The 16,308-nt window shown below is 46.0% G+C and overlaps 1 protein-coding gene across 2 annotated transcripts in view; it reads left to right on the top strand.

Annotated features, from left to right (window-relative positions):
- PIH1D1 (PIH1 domain containing 1) overlaps positions 1–16,308 on the top strand; it is an 83,387-nt gene that overhangs the window by 12,126 nt on the left and 54,953 nt on the right. For both annotated transcript variants that reach the window (XM_082273151.1, XM_082273150.1), the window contains exons 3-5: positions 9,150–9,335; positions 11,513–11,574; positions 12,128–12,209. In XM_082273151.1, the coding sequence (XP_082129277.1) occupies positions 9,150–9,335; positions 11,513–11,574; positions 12,128–12,209 (330 nt within the window). The remainder of the gene's footprint in view (positions 1–9,149; positions 9,336–11,512; positions 11,575–12,127; positions 12,210–16,308) is intronic.

Below are 16,308 nucleotides of genomic sequence, written 5' to 3'. Positions count from 1 at the left end.
CAGCACCCTTTCTGGGGAAAGCTTCACTACCAGGTGTGTGGGCGCATCTTGGGCTATCCACCATCAGGCGTCAGTGGTTTAGGTTTGCAAGGCTACTACTTGGTCTTTGGTTCATACATGTACAGGGTTTTTACCAGGTGTGTGTCAAAACCACAGAAGATACTGCCTTTGGCCTCAGCGTATTACAAACAGCAGAGTAGGTCCTTCTTTGGTGGCAGTTTTCTGTGATGTTCCTCCTTCTTCTCAAGGGTATTGCTTTTGGACATGGACATCCCAAATAGTTATGAATCTAACCGGCTCTGTGTCCTGTGATGTACTCCAAGAAAAGGATTTTACAGCTAAGATGTAGGAAAAATTCAATATTTGGCAGGGGCTCGCACAGTAGCTATGTTGGCATGAGCGCTGGCCGTATCTGTACCACAGTGGTTCCTTCTACATAACTTACACATGGGTAGAAACTTGGTTTTTCCAAGTTTTAAGGCAATTTATGGAATGTCTTATCTTCCTGTGCTTCACTTAGTGTGGAGTGTTGCAGCAAATTTACCATTACAACCCCCCATTATAAGAACTCTATTTCTCTTACGTCCTCTGACAGTCGCCGCCCATCCATTTAGCCTTCACTATTGGATAATGGCGCCCTCTGCAGGAGTAAGCTAGACAGTTAGAAATGTTAATAAAAAAACTTTTCTACACTTAGACACACCTCTAGGGGGCCTACCCCAACCATTATCCTGATCCAGTTACCACTGGTCCTCACTTTTATGCTGCCTAGCATTAGGAGTAGGCTAGCTCTTCTTCGCCGAGGGTGTCTCAACTCTGGAACGCCGGCGTGTTGCTAGCATCCCTCCTTGGCTGATGGCACCCCCACTTAGGGTGGGAGGTCTCCCGTATCAGAGCGGTGCCCGCTTTTTCTGGACTGGTGAGTACTGATACCCCCTTGTCCCTGGGACTAGGACACTTGGGGGGGTTGTGGGCCCACACTTAGGAGATGGCAGGGCTGGTGGTCTCTGTGGGATCCCCCTTCTGCCCGGCTTGGTGTATTTTCCCTTCCTCCCTGGCCCTGCTGAGGGCACTGTGCGGGGTACTTGCTGTACCTGGGGGGTGTGGGAGGGCTCCATAGCTGTGAGGGGTTTTCCCTGGGGTCCCCTGTGGTGGCCAAACCGCATGTATGTGCTTAATTTGGCGCCGTTTAGCGCGGCCGACATTTTAGATGAGGGCAGGTGGCTGAGCTCTGTGTGTGGGCAGCAGCCATTTTAGGACCTTGTCCTGGCACCAATCAGGCGCCATCTTGGCTAAGGGCACATGTCTATTAAGGGCAACGGCCATCTTGCCGGTGACTTTTTACATTGAGTTTCTATAGGCACCATTTTTTTGTGGCTCATAGGCAAGGCCTCTAGGGGCGTGAGGTAACTTCCTCCCTCCCTTTCATTTTCTCACTGAGCAGCGTGTGACAGTTACTGACACTGTGGGTGGATTGTTACTAATGCCAAGGGCATTTTTCTGCCAAAACTGTTGTTTCTTGTGGATTTTGCATTATCTAAAGGGGCTCTTTCAAATAGTGCAGGCTGTGGTGGGGGTCCGCGGGAACCGCCGATTTAAAGGGGCAGCGTCCCATTCATTTTATATTGGCATTCTGGACTCCCAGGCTAACAATTTCCCCGCAGGCCTGGTGGGGGCTTTGGATACTCCTGAAACCTCTTCCATGGCCTCATTATCAGCTGCTCTTGCGTTTTTTGCGTCCAAAGTGGGTCTGCTGCTGTCGGAACGCTCTTCCAAAACAACGGCCTTTGCCCTCCCAGTCCTCTGACTCAGAGCCTGAATTTGGTTGCCACCGATGATGTCCCCCTGGAGGGGTCCCTGTCCTCGGCTTTTGAGGGGGTGGAGGTGGAATCTTCCTCCTCGGTGGCGTGGGAACGCGCTGTGATGGAGGCCCTCATTAGCGCCCTTAAGGGGACTCAAAAATTTTGACGATGAGCATCTCAGTCAAGTCAGTGGGCTGCTTTCGGGTTCCGAAGGGCCCAGGAATCGAGTCAGGTTTTTCCCTGCCCTGAGGAGTTTCACACATTTGTGAACGATCAGTGGCGTCGCATGAAACATATGCTGGTAGTGCCTAAGAGTTTTCACCACAGCTATCCCTTTTTTGGAGGCTGCGGCTCAACATTGGACGATGTCCCCCGAGAAGGACCACACTGTCTCTAGGCTGAATATATCCACCTTGATGCCGGTGGAGAACTCCCCGGTGTTCAAGGATCCAGCTGATAGGTGCATGGAGGTTCTTTCCCGCCACTTTCACTGGGGGCGGGCTCCCTGCTAAAACCTGTTTGCGCCTCGGTGATGGCCTCTCAGGCTCTCACTGCGTGGTCCAAGGTGTTTTGGAGTATCCAGGTGGTGAAGTGGGCTTCTCCGACTGCCCTTGCCATGGTGGATCAGATTACCCAGACTGGTATGTACCTGTGTGACGCAGCCTTGGACGAGGCTCCGTTAGTCACTCGGTTGTCTGCGGTCAGGGTCGCGATCCGCCGCATTATTTGGCTAAACAGCTGGTTGGCTGACCACACTTCCAAACAGACGGTGTCTGCTGTTCCTTATGTGGGGAGTCATCATTTTGGGGACACTCTGGAGGAGTTAATTACAGGGCTTACGGTGGGTAAGAGTACTCTGTTGCCCCAGGTCACTAAGGGTAAGTCCTCCCGCGCTAGGCGGGGGCCTTCCTTCAAAGCTCAGCGTGGGTCCTTTCATGCCTTCGGGGCGCAGGACAAGGGAATATCATTCAAGCCCTCCGGTGGTCACAAGAAGCCGTGGTCGGGTAAGCCAAAGGCCGGTCAGTCTGGCTCGGCGGCCCAGTCCGCCTCTTCCTGAAGGGACGCCCTCACCTGTCTTAGGGGTGGGGGGAAGTCTGCGTTGCTTTCAGGAACCCTGGTTGTCCAGCATTCGGGACAGGTGGGTTCGCAAGCTGATTCGTTCAGAGTACAAGATTGAGTTCGATCTCACCCCGCAGACAGCTTCTTCCCATAAAATCTCCAGCTGACTCCCGATCGTCTCAGAGATCTCATGGGGGCGGTGCAAGATCTGCTCGCCCAAGGAGTCATTGTGCCCGTGCCTTCACGGGACAGGTTTTGTGGTTTTTATTCCAACCTGTTCACGCTGCACATCCCTGTCTCAGAGGGTCATCGGCGGTATCTCCGCTTCGCGGTGGCAGAGGAGCATAATCAGTTTGTGGCATTGCCCTTCGGTCTCGCTTTGGCTCCCGGGTCTTCACCAAGGTTTTGGCTCCAGTGCTGGCTTTATTGCATTTAAAGGGGATTGCGGTCCTCTGTTATCTGGACAACCTCCTGTTAAGGTCGAGCTCGTGTGCAACTTTGACGAGCGATCTGGCCGTGATGGTTCAGACACTCTAGGAGTTCGGGTGGACCATCAATTTTCAGAAGTCGGCACTAACTCCTTCCGTTCGTCTTCAGTACCTGGGGATGGTCCTGGACTTGGTTCATGCACGAGTTTTCCTTCCGGAGGACAAACTCGGGACCCTGCAGGACGAGATCAGGTCCCTCAGGGACAACGATCTCTCCTCCTTGCGGACCTGTATGCGGTCTCTGGGTCTGATGGATTCGACTTTTGAAGCCGTCCCATTTGCTCAATTTCACACAAGGATTCTGCAAGCATAGATCCTGGCCAGGTGGGACAGGATACCTCAGTCTTTCGACAGGAGGATTTCTCTGAACCCCCAAGTACGGTCGGATATTTTGTGGTAGCTCTGGTCGCCGACCCTGATACAGGGCCAGTCCTTCCGGCCTTTGCTGTGGACGGTGCTCCCCACGGATGCCAGCCTGTCGGGTTGGGGAGGAGTTCTGGGCACGCTTTGCGCCCAGGGGATGTGGTCGGCAGAGGAGGCTTTCTTGCCTATAAATGTCTTGGAGCTCTGAGCAATCAATCTTTGTCTGTTCCATTGGTCATCTCGACTTCAGGGGTGTCCGGTTCGGGTACAGACAGACAAAGCCACGGCTGTGGCTTATATCAATCACCAAGGGAGCAGCAAGAGTGCCTGGGCGGCCAAGGAAGTGGCCGAGATCCTGTCTTGGGCTGAATCACACGTTCCGGCGATTTCGGCAGTTCACATCCGGGTGTGGAGAATTGGCAGGTGGACTATCTGAGTCGCCAGACCATGGACCAAGGAGAATGGTCCCTGCATCCGGAGGTGTTTCACTTTCTGTGTGCCCGGTGGGGGACTCCGGACGTGGATCTGTTTGCGTCCCGTCTCAACAAAAAGGTGAGAAGGTTCGTGGCCAGAACCCGCGATCCTCTGGCGGATGCCACGGATGCGTTGCTGGTGCCTTGGCACTGGTATCGGCTGATGTATGCCCTCCCTCCGATTCAGCTGTTGTCCGAGTTCCTCCGCAGGTTGGTGTCAGAATGGATACAGGTCATCCTGGTGGCCCCCCGACTGGCCGCGTCAGTCCTGGTACGCGGACAGCGTGCAGATGGTTGTCAAGCTTCCCTGGCGGCTTCCGCTGAGAGACAATCTTCTGTCTCAAGGGCTGATCTTCCATCCTGCTTTACAGTCTCTGGCTTTAATGGCGTGGCTGTTGAAAGCCAGGTCTTGAGAGATAGGGGTCTTCCGAATGTGGTCATCCCTACCTTATTGATGGCTCGTAAAGCTACTTCTAGAAAGATTTATCATCGCACCTGGAAAGCGTATATTGCCTGGTGCGAGTCGCATGGTTTCCATCCTCGCTCCTTCTCGGTGGCAAAGGTTTTGGCCTTCCTGCAGGAAGGAGTGGATCAGCGTTTGACGCTGACCACGATAAAGGGTCAGTTGTCGGCCTTGGCCGTCCTTTTTCAGCGTCCCTTGGCGACTAATTCTTTGATTCGCACTTTCATCCAAGGGGTGCAGCATCTGGCTCCCCCGAGGAAGGCTCCCTTGCCTTCCTGGGACCTGAATTTGGTGTTGTCTGTGTTACAACGACCTCCCTTTGAGAACATCAGAGAGATTCCTCTGCCTGTGTTGTCCCAGAAAGTTGCTTTTCTGGTAGCTATCACGTCTGCTCGCAGAGTGCCTGAATTGGAGGTTTGTCTTGCCGTTCTCCTTATCTGGGGATTCATAGGGATGAAGCGGTTCTGCGACCAAATCAGTCTTTAGTTCCCGAAGATGGTGTTGACTTTCCACCTCAATGAGGATATCGTGTTGCCTTCGCTATATGCGAAGCCCTAGCATCCAAAGGCGGTGGCTTTGCATTCCTTGGATGTGGTCTGGGCGATCAGGGTTTACCTTTCTGCCATGGAATCTGTTCGGAAGTCTGATTCCCTGTTTGTTCTTTCTGGGGGACCTCGGAAGGTCTCGGCTGCGTCCACGGCAATCATTTCTAAGTGGATCAGACAGACGATTGTTCAGGCCTATTCCATCAGGGGTCAGGTTCCTTCTTTCCCTGTACAGCCCCATTCTACTAGAGCCGTCAGTGCCTCTTGGGCTTTTCACCATCAGGCTTCTGTGGCTCAGGTGTGCAAAGTGGCGACCTGGTCGTCTGTGCACACTTTTCACAAAATTCTACAGAATTGATGTACTGGCATCCTCGGATGCTTCCTTTGGCCGCATAGCTTTGAGTGCGGTGGTTTTTTGCAAAAACATATTTTTTTCTGTCTCTTCCTTTGGGTGTTTTTTTTTTTTTTTTTGCCTTTTAAGTTGGTTGCGTCTTCCCACCCCTCACACCTGCACTTTGGGACATCCCAATAGTGAAGGCTAAATGGATGGGCGGCGACTGTCAGAGGACATAAGAGAAATTTCTCTGAGTCCTCTGACAGTCGCCGCCCCCACCCCCATAGTTTTTTGGATCTGGGGGTCATTGCCTTCTGGTACTGCATGCTACAAACTGAGGACCAGTAGTAACTGGATCAGGATAATGGCTGGGATCGGCCCCCTAGAGGTGTGTCTAAATATAGAAAAGTTTTTTATTAACATTTCTAACTGCCTAGCTTACTCCTGCAGAGGGTGCCATTACCCAATAGTGAAGGCTAAATGGATGGGCGGTGACTGTCAGAGGACTCAGAGAAAATAATTTTACGGAAGTTCTTACAAAAATTCTATTTTTGCATGTATTGCCTTCTACTTGTGCATTTGGGGGGCGTCTATCTTATATCCCAATGTTGTACCTCTTCCATGGTTTTATGTGTAGATGGTGTGATAGTTTATATTACTGCAATTTTGTAGTGTGTTTCCTTGTGCTATTATAAAATGTTGGTACAGGGTTATAACCACATTTTTGCATTGGCAGCACAGTGGCTAAGTGATTAGCACTTTTGCCTAGCAGCACTAGGGTCATCAGTTCAAATCTAACCATGACATCAAAGTCCTGCATGGTTCCCAAGTATGCAAGTGGTGCTAAAGGTGGCAAAGGTGGACCATAATGGCAGCAATTTGGTTGCGTGCCTCCTCTGCCGCTTCACAAAAGGCCCTGACAAACACAGCCAGCAGCATTGCCTCCTCATCTTCAGCAATGATTACAATAACTGAAGTGGTAGTGGTTGCAGGCATGAATAAATATGTGTGTGCGCAATTAGGCATGTATGGGCTCCAATTAGCAGAAAGAGGGGTGCATTTGGAGACTTGTGCTAGTGGATTTTTGGCATCCTCTAATATTCCCGAAGTACTGTAGTCATGTTGGCATTTTAGGCCAACACCCTACTCCTCAGTCTTTTCAGGTGGTAGTAGGTGCACAGTAGCTTGAGGTATCGAAGTTGTCTCCTTATTCCAAAGTTGTTGTATATAGAATGTTATTCTTACACAGTGATTAACATGGTTCCCTGAAGGGATAATGTATGTCTCAAGGCACAGGGCTTTGTCACATTCATACATTCATACATCTGATGTGAAAACACATCAGATCTCAGTGGGGAAGAATATCATGCTGGATATCTATACTGATCTGGACTGGGTAATGTATTAGGAATTAAAGGATGCCACATCGTTTACTGGAAATTAGAATTTTCAACCTACAGAGGGCTGACTTTAAATCAAAGTAACAAAATGATGGAGCAGGCTAGTCCATTTTGCTGAAATGTCATTGCAGCAACTCAGAATGTTACTCCATAGTTTATATGACCTTTTATGCATTCCTGACAACATCGGGACATGCTCCTAATGAGACGACAGATGTCCTTTGGGTATTTCCTCCTAGATCTTGACTAGGGCATTGCTAAACTCCTGAACAGACTAATGTACAACCTGGCGTCGCTGAACTGACCAAAACATAATGTCCTAGAGGTGCTCTATTGGAATTAGGTCAGGCAAGCATGGGGGCCATTCAGTGGCATCAATTCCATCATCCTCCAGGAACTGGCTGCATACTCTCACTACATGAGGCCAGGCATTGTCATGCACCAGGAGGAACCCAGGACCCACTGCACCAGCGTAGGGTCTGACAATGGATTCAAGGATTTCATCCCGATACCACATGGCAGTCAGAGTGCCATTGTCTAGCCTATAGGGGTTTGTGCGGGTCTCCATGGATATGCCTCCCCAGGCCATCACTGACCCACCACCAGACTGGTCATGCTGAATGATTTTACATGCAGCAGAACGTTCTCCACTGCTTCTCCAGACCCTTTTACGTCTGTCACATGTGCTTAGGGTGAACCTGCTCTCGTCTCTGAAAAGCACAGGGTGCCAAGGGTGGACCTGCCAGTTCTGGTGTTCAATGGCAAATGCCAATCAAACTCCACATTACAAGGCAGTGAGCACAGGGCCCACTAGAGGACATCAGGCCCTTCTCATGAAGTCTGTTTCTGATTGTTTGATCAGGGGCATTCACACCAGTGGCCTGCTGGAGGTCATTTTGTAGGGCTCTTGCAGTGCTCATCCTGTTTCTCCTTCCACAAAGGAGCAGATACTGGTCTGCTTATGGGTTAAGGACATTCTACAGCCCTGTCCAGCTCTCCTAGAGTAAACTGCCTGTCTCCATAGTTCAGACCTAGTCATTCCGTGTAGGGTCTGTTGGGGCTAGTCTCTATTTAAAATTTAGGATAACTGGGTCCACATATCTATAATATTTATGATAAACCCAAGGATGGTAAAGGTCTTTGGACTTTTATTGACCCCCCTAATATAGTAAGTTCTTACTAATCCCCTTGCTGTCCTGGAAGACTACCGGGGAAAACTGGTGTTAGAATACTATAACTATATTTCCAGGAGTCTTTCAGGACAGCCAGATTCCCGCTCTTGTGTTTATGTTTGTTTTTATGTTTGTATATGCTTTAAGGTTTCGTCCTTTGTTTCTTGTTTAAAACTGACCAGTTCAGCAGAGGGACTTCCTTTAAGGCCCCGTTCACACAGGGGCGATCCGACTTCCAGGGGTGACCTCCGAGATCGCAGTGCGAGCAGCGCGCCGCGACCTCGGAGCGGCCGGCACGGACTTCATAACATTGAAGTCTATGACGGTCGCTCCGGGTCGCCCCAAAGAAGCTCTGGACCCATTTTCTAAGTCGGAGCGACTTGTGTCGCTCCTATTAGAACGGGTCCGCAGCTTCCCTATGGAAGGCGACCTACGGCAACCTGTGAGGCGACCAGATCGCCTCACAGGTCGCCCCAGTGTGAACGGGGACTTAAAGTGTATTGGTGATGTGTTTCCTGTTCCTGTTGGAGGAGGTGCTTCTCTCACTAATGCATGTGTCCCCTCTCTTCCCTCCCCTTTACCCAGCGGCGCCTTTTAAGCCAGTTTTGGGTTCACAGAGGGGCATATGGAGCTCAGGATACATGGGAAGGGACACCTTACCCATGTGTGTAGAAGCAATTGGGCGGCATCAGAGGCGCCCAAATGCTTCCAACTGACAAGTGAGCCCTGCTGCTTGGGGCGTAGAAATAAAATACCTGCCCAGGGCCCAAAACTGCATGTCCCAGGCTTTGGGCAATACAAATTGTGCATCCCTGCAACAGTGAATAGGCTGACAAAAGCCCAGGCACCAGGACACAATTTTTAGTCGGCATGGCAACCTGGCACCTGGGATTTGTCAAGCCCTGACATAATGTCTTTCTTTAGTGATTGACAAAGTGCTTATATAAACTCCCCTTTGAACTTTGTTTAAAACTAATTTGTTTCTCCTAATTATACTTTTTTTATGAAAATATTTGATTTTTGTTGTTTTTTTTTTTTTCTCCTAATCAGGTTTTTGCATAAAAACTCACACATCAAAAAATGAAAAGATCTTTATTAACATCTGTAAGTCCAGTCAAATCCCAGCCCCCCCAGATCTCAGTGAGCAGGAGCTCATTACTATCTTGGAATCAGATGATCCCTCTGGATACCGTGTCCCTATGAGCATTGGAGAACTCCATGTTGAAGTAGACAATAGTAAGATATTATGGAGACCTTCTTCTTTTTAATTTGTCATGCATGTACCTGAAATGTTTATTTTGTATACTGAGGAATATTTCCCAACAATGTCTTTGTGACACTTGGTCCTTGAGCTGTAATTTTTAGTTTTACCTATGCTACCTTTGCAGGTATAAGAAGTGTGGCAAACAATAGGAAGTTGAGCTTTGTTGTGGCCCAATGGTTGGACTTGGTCCAGCAAAGAGTTGTAAGCACTAATGAGAATGAGGGCCCCGTTTCAATTGCACATCATCACATGCAGTCTGGGAAAGGGGGCTTTACATATTATTACACACATGGGCAGAAGCAGGTCTGCTCTCTCTTTTTTTTTTTCAATTTTTATTGAAGCATAATACAGACAGAATACAACAAATTGGGTGCAGCATCATTACAATTCAAATGGGAGTTGACAAAGTCTAATGGGAGCGACTTGCTGTGCAGAGGACAACTGGAGTAACTGATATACTTGAAATGATAAACACACAGTTTGAAAACTAGTTATCAATTATAATATTTTTCTTGATACTGAAGTATCAATTTAAAGGAGGAGAAAGGAAAAGAGAGAGAGGTGTGAAGAAGGAGAGGTGTGAAGAAGGGGAGGTGGAGGGGGGGGGGGGGGAGTACACAGGATAAAATTACTTTTGCAGACCTGCCGGAGCAATGGTCCCAGATCTGGGATACAATCAAATCGTGCTCTCAGAATGCTGTGGCCCTGGAAGCTAACTACAAACTATTATATAGTTGGTAATTGATCCCAAGAAGAATCGCGAAGTACACCCTGGGACACACAGGCCAGCTTCTGAGCGTGCCCAGATCTTGGGACATATCTCCACACATGGTGGTATTGTTGGTATAATATATGTTAGCTCTTCTGCTGGGCACTTCAATCCTGATGGACTGCATGTCTCTTTCCATACAATTTTCATCCGATCCGACCCGCTGGAAAGATGGCGAACACATTGCCATACGTCTGTTTTCAGCAGATTTTGTCTGATCGGATGCCAGGTGGGGGTCAGCGGACACTTGTCCACTGACATCCACCTCCCCATAGAGGGCAATGGGTGGCCCGATCGGGTCTGCCTAAAAAACGAAAAGGGGGACCCAATCGGTTTGATTGTGTGCAAGGGGCCTAAGGGTAAAGCAAATCTTAATGCCGAAACACAATTTTGCAACTTTCACATGTGTTAATAAAATATTAGCTTGTGCATTCAAGTGGATTATACCTTGTTTTTTTTTTCAGGACAAATTGGGCTTTTTATTTGGTGGTAAATGGTTATGGATATCTCCTGTGTGTTTCCTTTGAAAAAAAAAAATATATTATATATATATATAAACATTTTTTATTTATTTATTTTATTTAGCTGTATTTTTTTTGTTCTTTCCATAACCCACCACCAAAGAACACCGCAAAACAAATTCTCCTGCTCCTGATGATCACAGCGATACCACATATGTGTATGTTGTCTGTTGTTTGTACCCGTAGTACAAGCCCAGAAATAATAGTGCACATTTTTGCTTTTTTTCCTTGTCCTACCTAAAACACACTGACACTAACTGATACTAATAAATATAAAAAAATTCTGCCCAGAAGATGCTGACCCTGACCCTTTAAACCTTACTTGACCCAACCACTAACCTAGTTTAAACCTTGATCTCTGGTATTTTTTTTCTTGATTTGTATTATTTTTTTTTTTTTGTATTTTTTATTTTTTATATATATATAATTTTTATTTTATTTTTCTTATACTCTTTTTTTTCTCTCTGCAAGGAGAGAAAGTTACGATGTATCTCTCTCCACTATTCACAGAGAGAGAAAAAAACAGGCTGGTTTCACATTGACTGATTACTGTGGTAGCCAATCAGAGGCTGCCACAGCGATCAGGTGACCCAGAATCTGGAGTTCTGGGTCCCGATCGCTAGTACGAGGCTCTCGTGAGACCCCAATCTCTGTTCTGGGAGCGCGTTGTGCGGCGCACACCCAGAACAATAGGAAATACGCATATATGCAGCCCCACAGAAAAAAGCCCACTTCCGTGGGGCCGCATGAATGCGTTACATTGGCGTGAAGGAGTTACAGTTTGAGTTACATGTGTAAACTGAGAAAAGCTGTAATTTAAAAGCACCTGAAATAGTCTTTGTTTTTTGTTTTTTTACAGGTGGAAGTGGTTGCACAGCTTATGATATTGTGATAAACAGTTCTTTCTTTGACAAGATTAAGGTATTCTACAACCTATGTATTTGTAACCTTCTATGATCATCAATGATTAAATATTAAAAGTTACGGTTGCATGTATTCGGTCCTATCACAGCATATATCACAATTGTGCATTTATGTACAGTATTTCAAATTGTCTATATACTTTTTCCTTGGTAGCTGCTACTGTCCTGAAGACGCAGTTATAGATTCCTGCGAAACCTGTTGAGGAATAACAGTCATCCCTAAAATGCTCCTGTACACTATGGAATGATCTAATTTATGGTTATAAGTAATGTGCCAGACAGTGAGCCTTGCCACCTTACAATTTTTTATTTATTTTTTTATGTATTTTAGTTGGACTCTGTCTAGTTTTTGATGATTAATCAATGGTATTAATAAAGTGTAATATGTGGAGTGATTCTTCCTGCAATTTTTTTATAATGTATTGAATTCTTTGTGTGTTATTTTTTCGGGCACCTTAAAAGTCCATGTGACCTTTTTTTGGAATCTTTTAATATTAAAAGTTCCCTTGGAAATAAATTGATCTGCATTTCTATTCTTCTCTTTTTTTCAGAATAACGAACTTTTCAGGGAATTCTTCATCACAGTGGCAATGGAAGGTTTAGAAAACAAATATGCACTGGAACTTTCTAGAGGTAATAAATTGAACTGTCTTTCCTATACCACCTAATTGTAAGCTACCTTATCTTTATTTATAATACATAATTATCTAATAAGAAATAGAACATGCTCATTTAGCAATTTTATTTGGTATAAGTAAATCATTTAAAGGAACAGCATTATGAGGAAGCTGATCTTCCTATTATAGTCCTTACCTTCTACCTGAAGGAATTCCGGAAAACTTTAGATTTTATGTCTTTTCTAAGTCAGCAGTTGGGTTTGCTCCATGTTGAATTTTATCTTGAGCAGAAGCTTCCCTGTAAATGTTTCTGTATGTTTGATTCATCACCACGGGTTTCTTATATTGGAAAAGCACTGTCCTTCCTCATACAAGTTCTTGACAGCTTCTGTTTCTAAAGGCCCGTACACACGTGCAGATTGTCGGCCGAAAAGATTCGGCCGACGACCGATCGGCCGATTTTCGGCTTGTTAGTATGATGCTTCCGACAGCGCACTTTCGGCCGAACAGAATCTGTCGTGCAAGCATTAAAATTTTTGTATGCCGACACCAGAACGGCCGATTGTTCGCCAGTCAGTATAGAATTCGGCCGACAGACAGCAGATTTGCAAGACTGGGCATGCTCAGAAAAGAAAAAACACAGGGAAAGTTAACCATCACATGACATCACTTCTGCAGTCGGCGGACAAAATTCGTGTGCAGTCTTTTGCACTTTTCAGCAGACACGACAGCCCAGGGACAAAAGACGGCCGATCGTTCGGCCGACGATCAGTACGTGTGTACGGGGCTTTAGTCTGTAGTAGCAACAGAAGGATATTTGCTTTGAGCAACAAGAACCTAGGACACTTCTATTCCTCTATTCCTATTTTCCGTAGATATTCCTAAATGAGTTGCCCAAGACAATTAGATGCAACTACACAGGGCTTTTTTTCTCAGAGAATAGGTGCAGGAACTTCCCCTTTCTGAGTCACTCCTTGTCTCTGCCCCCTACCCACCTCTGAGCACCAATCCTTGGTTCCACCCCCTACCCACCTCCCAGTACTGCCCCTTTTAGAGAATACAGAACCAACTATCATTTTGTGGTGATGAGTAATTTGTATGGAATTCGTTAATAACAAGAAAAGCAGTAAAATAGATCTCCCGCAGCCAGCAACAATAGATCCCCCTCAGCAACAATGGAGACCCTCCCCAGCAACAATGGACCCCAACAACAATAGAGCCCGGCAACAAAAACAGATTTCCCAGCAGCCAGCCCAGCATCAATAGACTTTCCAGCAGCCAGCAACAGCAGACCCCCTCTCTCAACGGTAGATCCCTTCCAGCAACAATTTACCCCCCCCCCCCCTTTCCGCTAGCAACATAAGCCCAATCAACAATAGATTCCTCACCAGCAACAATAGACTGTCACACAAAAATAGATGCACTCCAGCAACAATAGACCCCTACTCAACAGTAGATCTCTTCAAGCAACAATTGACCCCCAAGCAACATAAGCCCTCTCCCCCCAGAAATAATAGATCCCCCACCAGCAACAATAATTGACCTGCCCAGCAATAATAGACCACCATGCAAAAATAGATCTTCTTCAGGAACAATAGTTTCCCCGGCAGTCAGCATCAATGGCCCTTCAGCACACCCCAGCACTCCTTTGCCATTACATACATTCAGTGTTGGAGGTGCCGGAACTGCGTTCCCCCGCGTTCCCGCTGAAAAAAAGCCCTGCTCCTACATATCTGTGTAACCTAAAACATGCTCAGAAAGGTGGAGTTAGCCATTCATTTTATTGAATGTGTGGGTTGCAATTTTATAAATCTTCTGAAAGTAAATGCCAGTTTTAGAACACAATTCCAGTTGCCTCCTAGAGACCCATAAAAAGCATTGGCAAAGAAAAATATTTTTTTCTTGTGCACTGGTCAGTAGTTGTGCTTCCTCCTTGCATAGGAGATACAAGGCAAGGAACCATGGTGAGAGGATGCTCATGTTTTGTTTAAAGTGTAACTGAACCCTAAAGGCCATGGCATGTTGCATTGTCACCACCCCCCCCCCCCCCCCTCTTACCTTACCTTACATATTTTTTTTTTTTTTTTTCATGTAATTTATTTGTGTTGCAAATCAGTACTTCTGTGTTTGTCGCCTAGACCTCAATTTCACTATTTCCTCCTTCGCTGTCTGTGCGTGTGCAGATGTGTGCAGGGCTTCAGGTCCAGAGACATACCTGCAGCACAGCTGCTCTCACTCTGGTTTCCCAAACTCTGTGTATTTTTTATTTTTTAACTTCTAAAGGTAATCAAATCGACAATCTGGAATCTTGTAAGACAATGAATATGGCCTCACCTCCTTCCTTGCCAGCCTTCTACATGAGTGCTTTGGCCACTTAATGTGCTGTAAGAGTTGGTGCTTCCTCAAAGAAGGTAGTTGCGCAGTTTTAACTTTTCCAGCTCCCTTTGTCACTAATAATTGCATCTTCTTCCAGCTTCTGAGGAGCAAAGTAGTCCTCCTGTCTATGGCCCCTAACGAGTTTCATGACTTGTTTATCCTCTTATGTTTTGTCCTGGAATATGACTGGGGGAAAATAAGAGTTTACCTTACCGGGAACAGTTTGAGAGTTGTCTTTCAGGACAGCAGGGTTGTCTTTTTTGTTTTGTTTTTTGTAGGCTTTTTCTTGATAAACGTTTTTCACTTCTCACTTATTACTGACCAGTGTTGCAAAAAATCTTAATTTTAAAATTTTTTGCAACATGTTTACTGTTTAGTAGAGAATAGTCTTTGTCTCTGGTGTCCCGTCCAGAAAGAATACTAGAAATAAAGACTACTCCAGTTTTCTATGTAGCAAAAAGACACAAAAAAAAGAAAGAAATAAAAACTTCACACTCCAAAAGTGGGAAGGGGAAGAGAACACAGGGGCAATGACAGCAGTGTGAGAGTAAGACCTCTTTCACACATGTGTAAGTAATACTGTATTAATGTAATGTACCCAATAACTACTTAAAATGCATCTGTGTGAAGATCTGTGTTTGCCCACATAGAATGCACATGTGTTCACAGGTGAATTCACTTTTCCAATATGGCATGCGATATTTGAATCAAATGAGTCCTGTGATCCAAATATTGCATGCAATATGTTTTAGTGAATTTAGCCCGTGTCCCTGAATGCAGACACAGCACCCACCCCTCTATTGAGTTGGGTTATTTTTTGTCTGAGGCTGCTTGTAACAAAACTGAATGCCTATAGCAAAGTGTGAGAGTATATCCCCTGGGACTGCTTCATAGGCGTGGTAAAGCTTTTTCCTGCCTAGTGTCCTATTCCTGTAGGGGGCAGCATAACCCAATGGTTAACCACTTAAGCCCCGGAGGATTTGGCTGCTAAACGACCAGAGGGTATTTTGCGATTCGGCACTGCGTGACTTTAACGGACAATTGCGCGGTCGTGCGACGCTGTACCTAAACGAATTTGGCGTCCTTTTTTTCCCACAAACAGAGCTTTCTTTTGGCGGTATTTGATCACCTGTGCGATTTTTTGATCACGCGCTATAAACAAAAAAAGAGCGTAAATTTTGCAAAAATAGCAATATTTTTCCCTTTTTTTTATATGAAATTCCCCCAAAAAAAAATGTAAAAATCAAAATTTTTTAATATTTTCGGCCAATTTGTTTTATGCTACCTATGTTTGGTAAAAAAAATCGCAAAAAGCGTATTTTGATTGGTTTGCGCAAAAGTTATTGCGTTTACTAACAAAGGGAAAGATTTTTGTCATTTTTGTTGGTTTTTTTTTTAACGCGTAATGGCGGCGATCTGCGATTTTTTTTTGCGGTACTGCGACATTGCGGCGGAAAGATCGGACCCTTGACTGACATTTTTGACACTTTTGGGGTTACCAGTGACATTTCTACAGTAATCAGTGCTATATATATGCACTGTTACTGTAAAAATACACTGGTAGTGAAGGGGTTAACTTTATTTGAGAGGGAGGGGCTGTGTGTGTCCCTAGGGGCGTGATTCTAACTGTGATTGGCTGTGGCTTCAACTGTATGCAGAGTGATCAATGGATCTACATAGTAGATCCATGTGATCAGCTCTCATACAGAGAGGAGAATGACAGGCAGCTTGTTTACACA

Source organism: Pelophylax lessonae (genome assembly GCF_965119305.1).
Source record: "Pelophylax lessonae genome assembly, chromosome: 12".
NCBI lineage: Eukaryota > Metazoa > Chordata > Amphibia > Anura > Ranidae > Pelophylax > Pelophylax lessonae.
The sequence above is the reverse complement of the archived record's forward strand: the minus strand, read 5'-3'. Positions and strand labels throughout refer to the sequence as shown.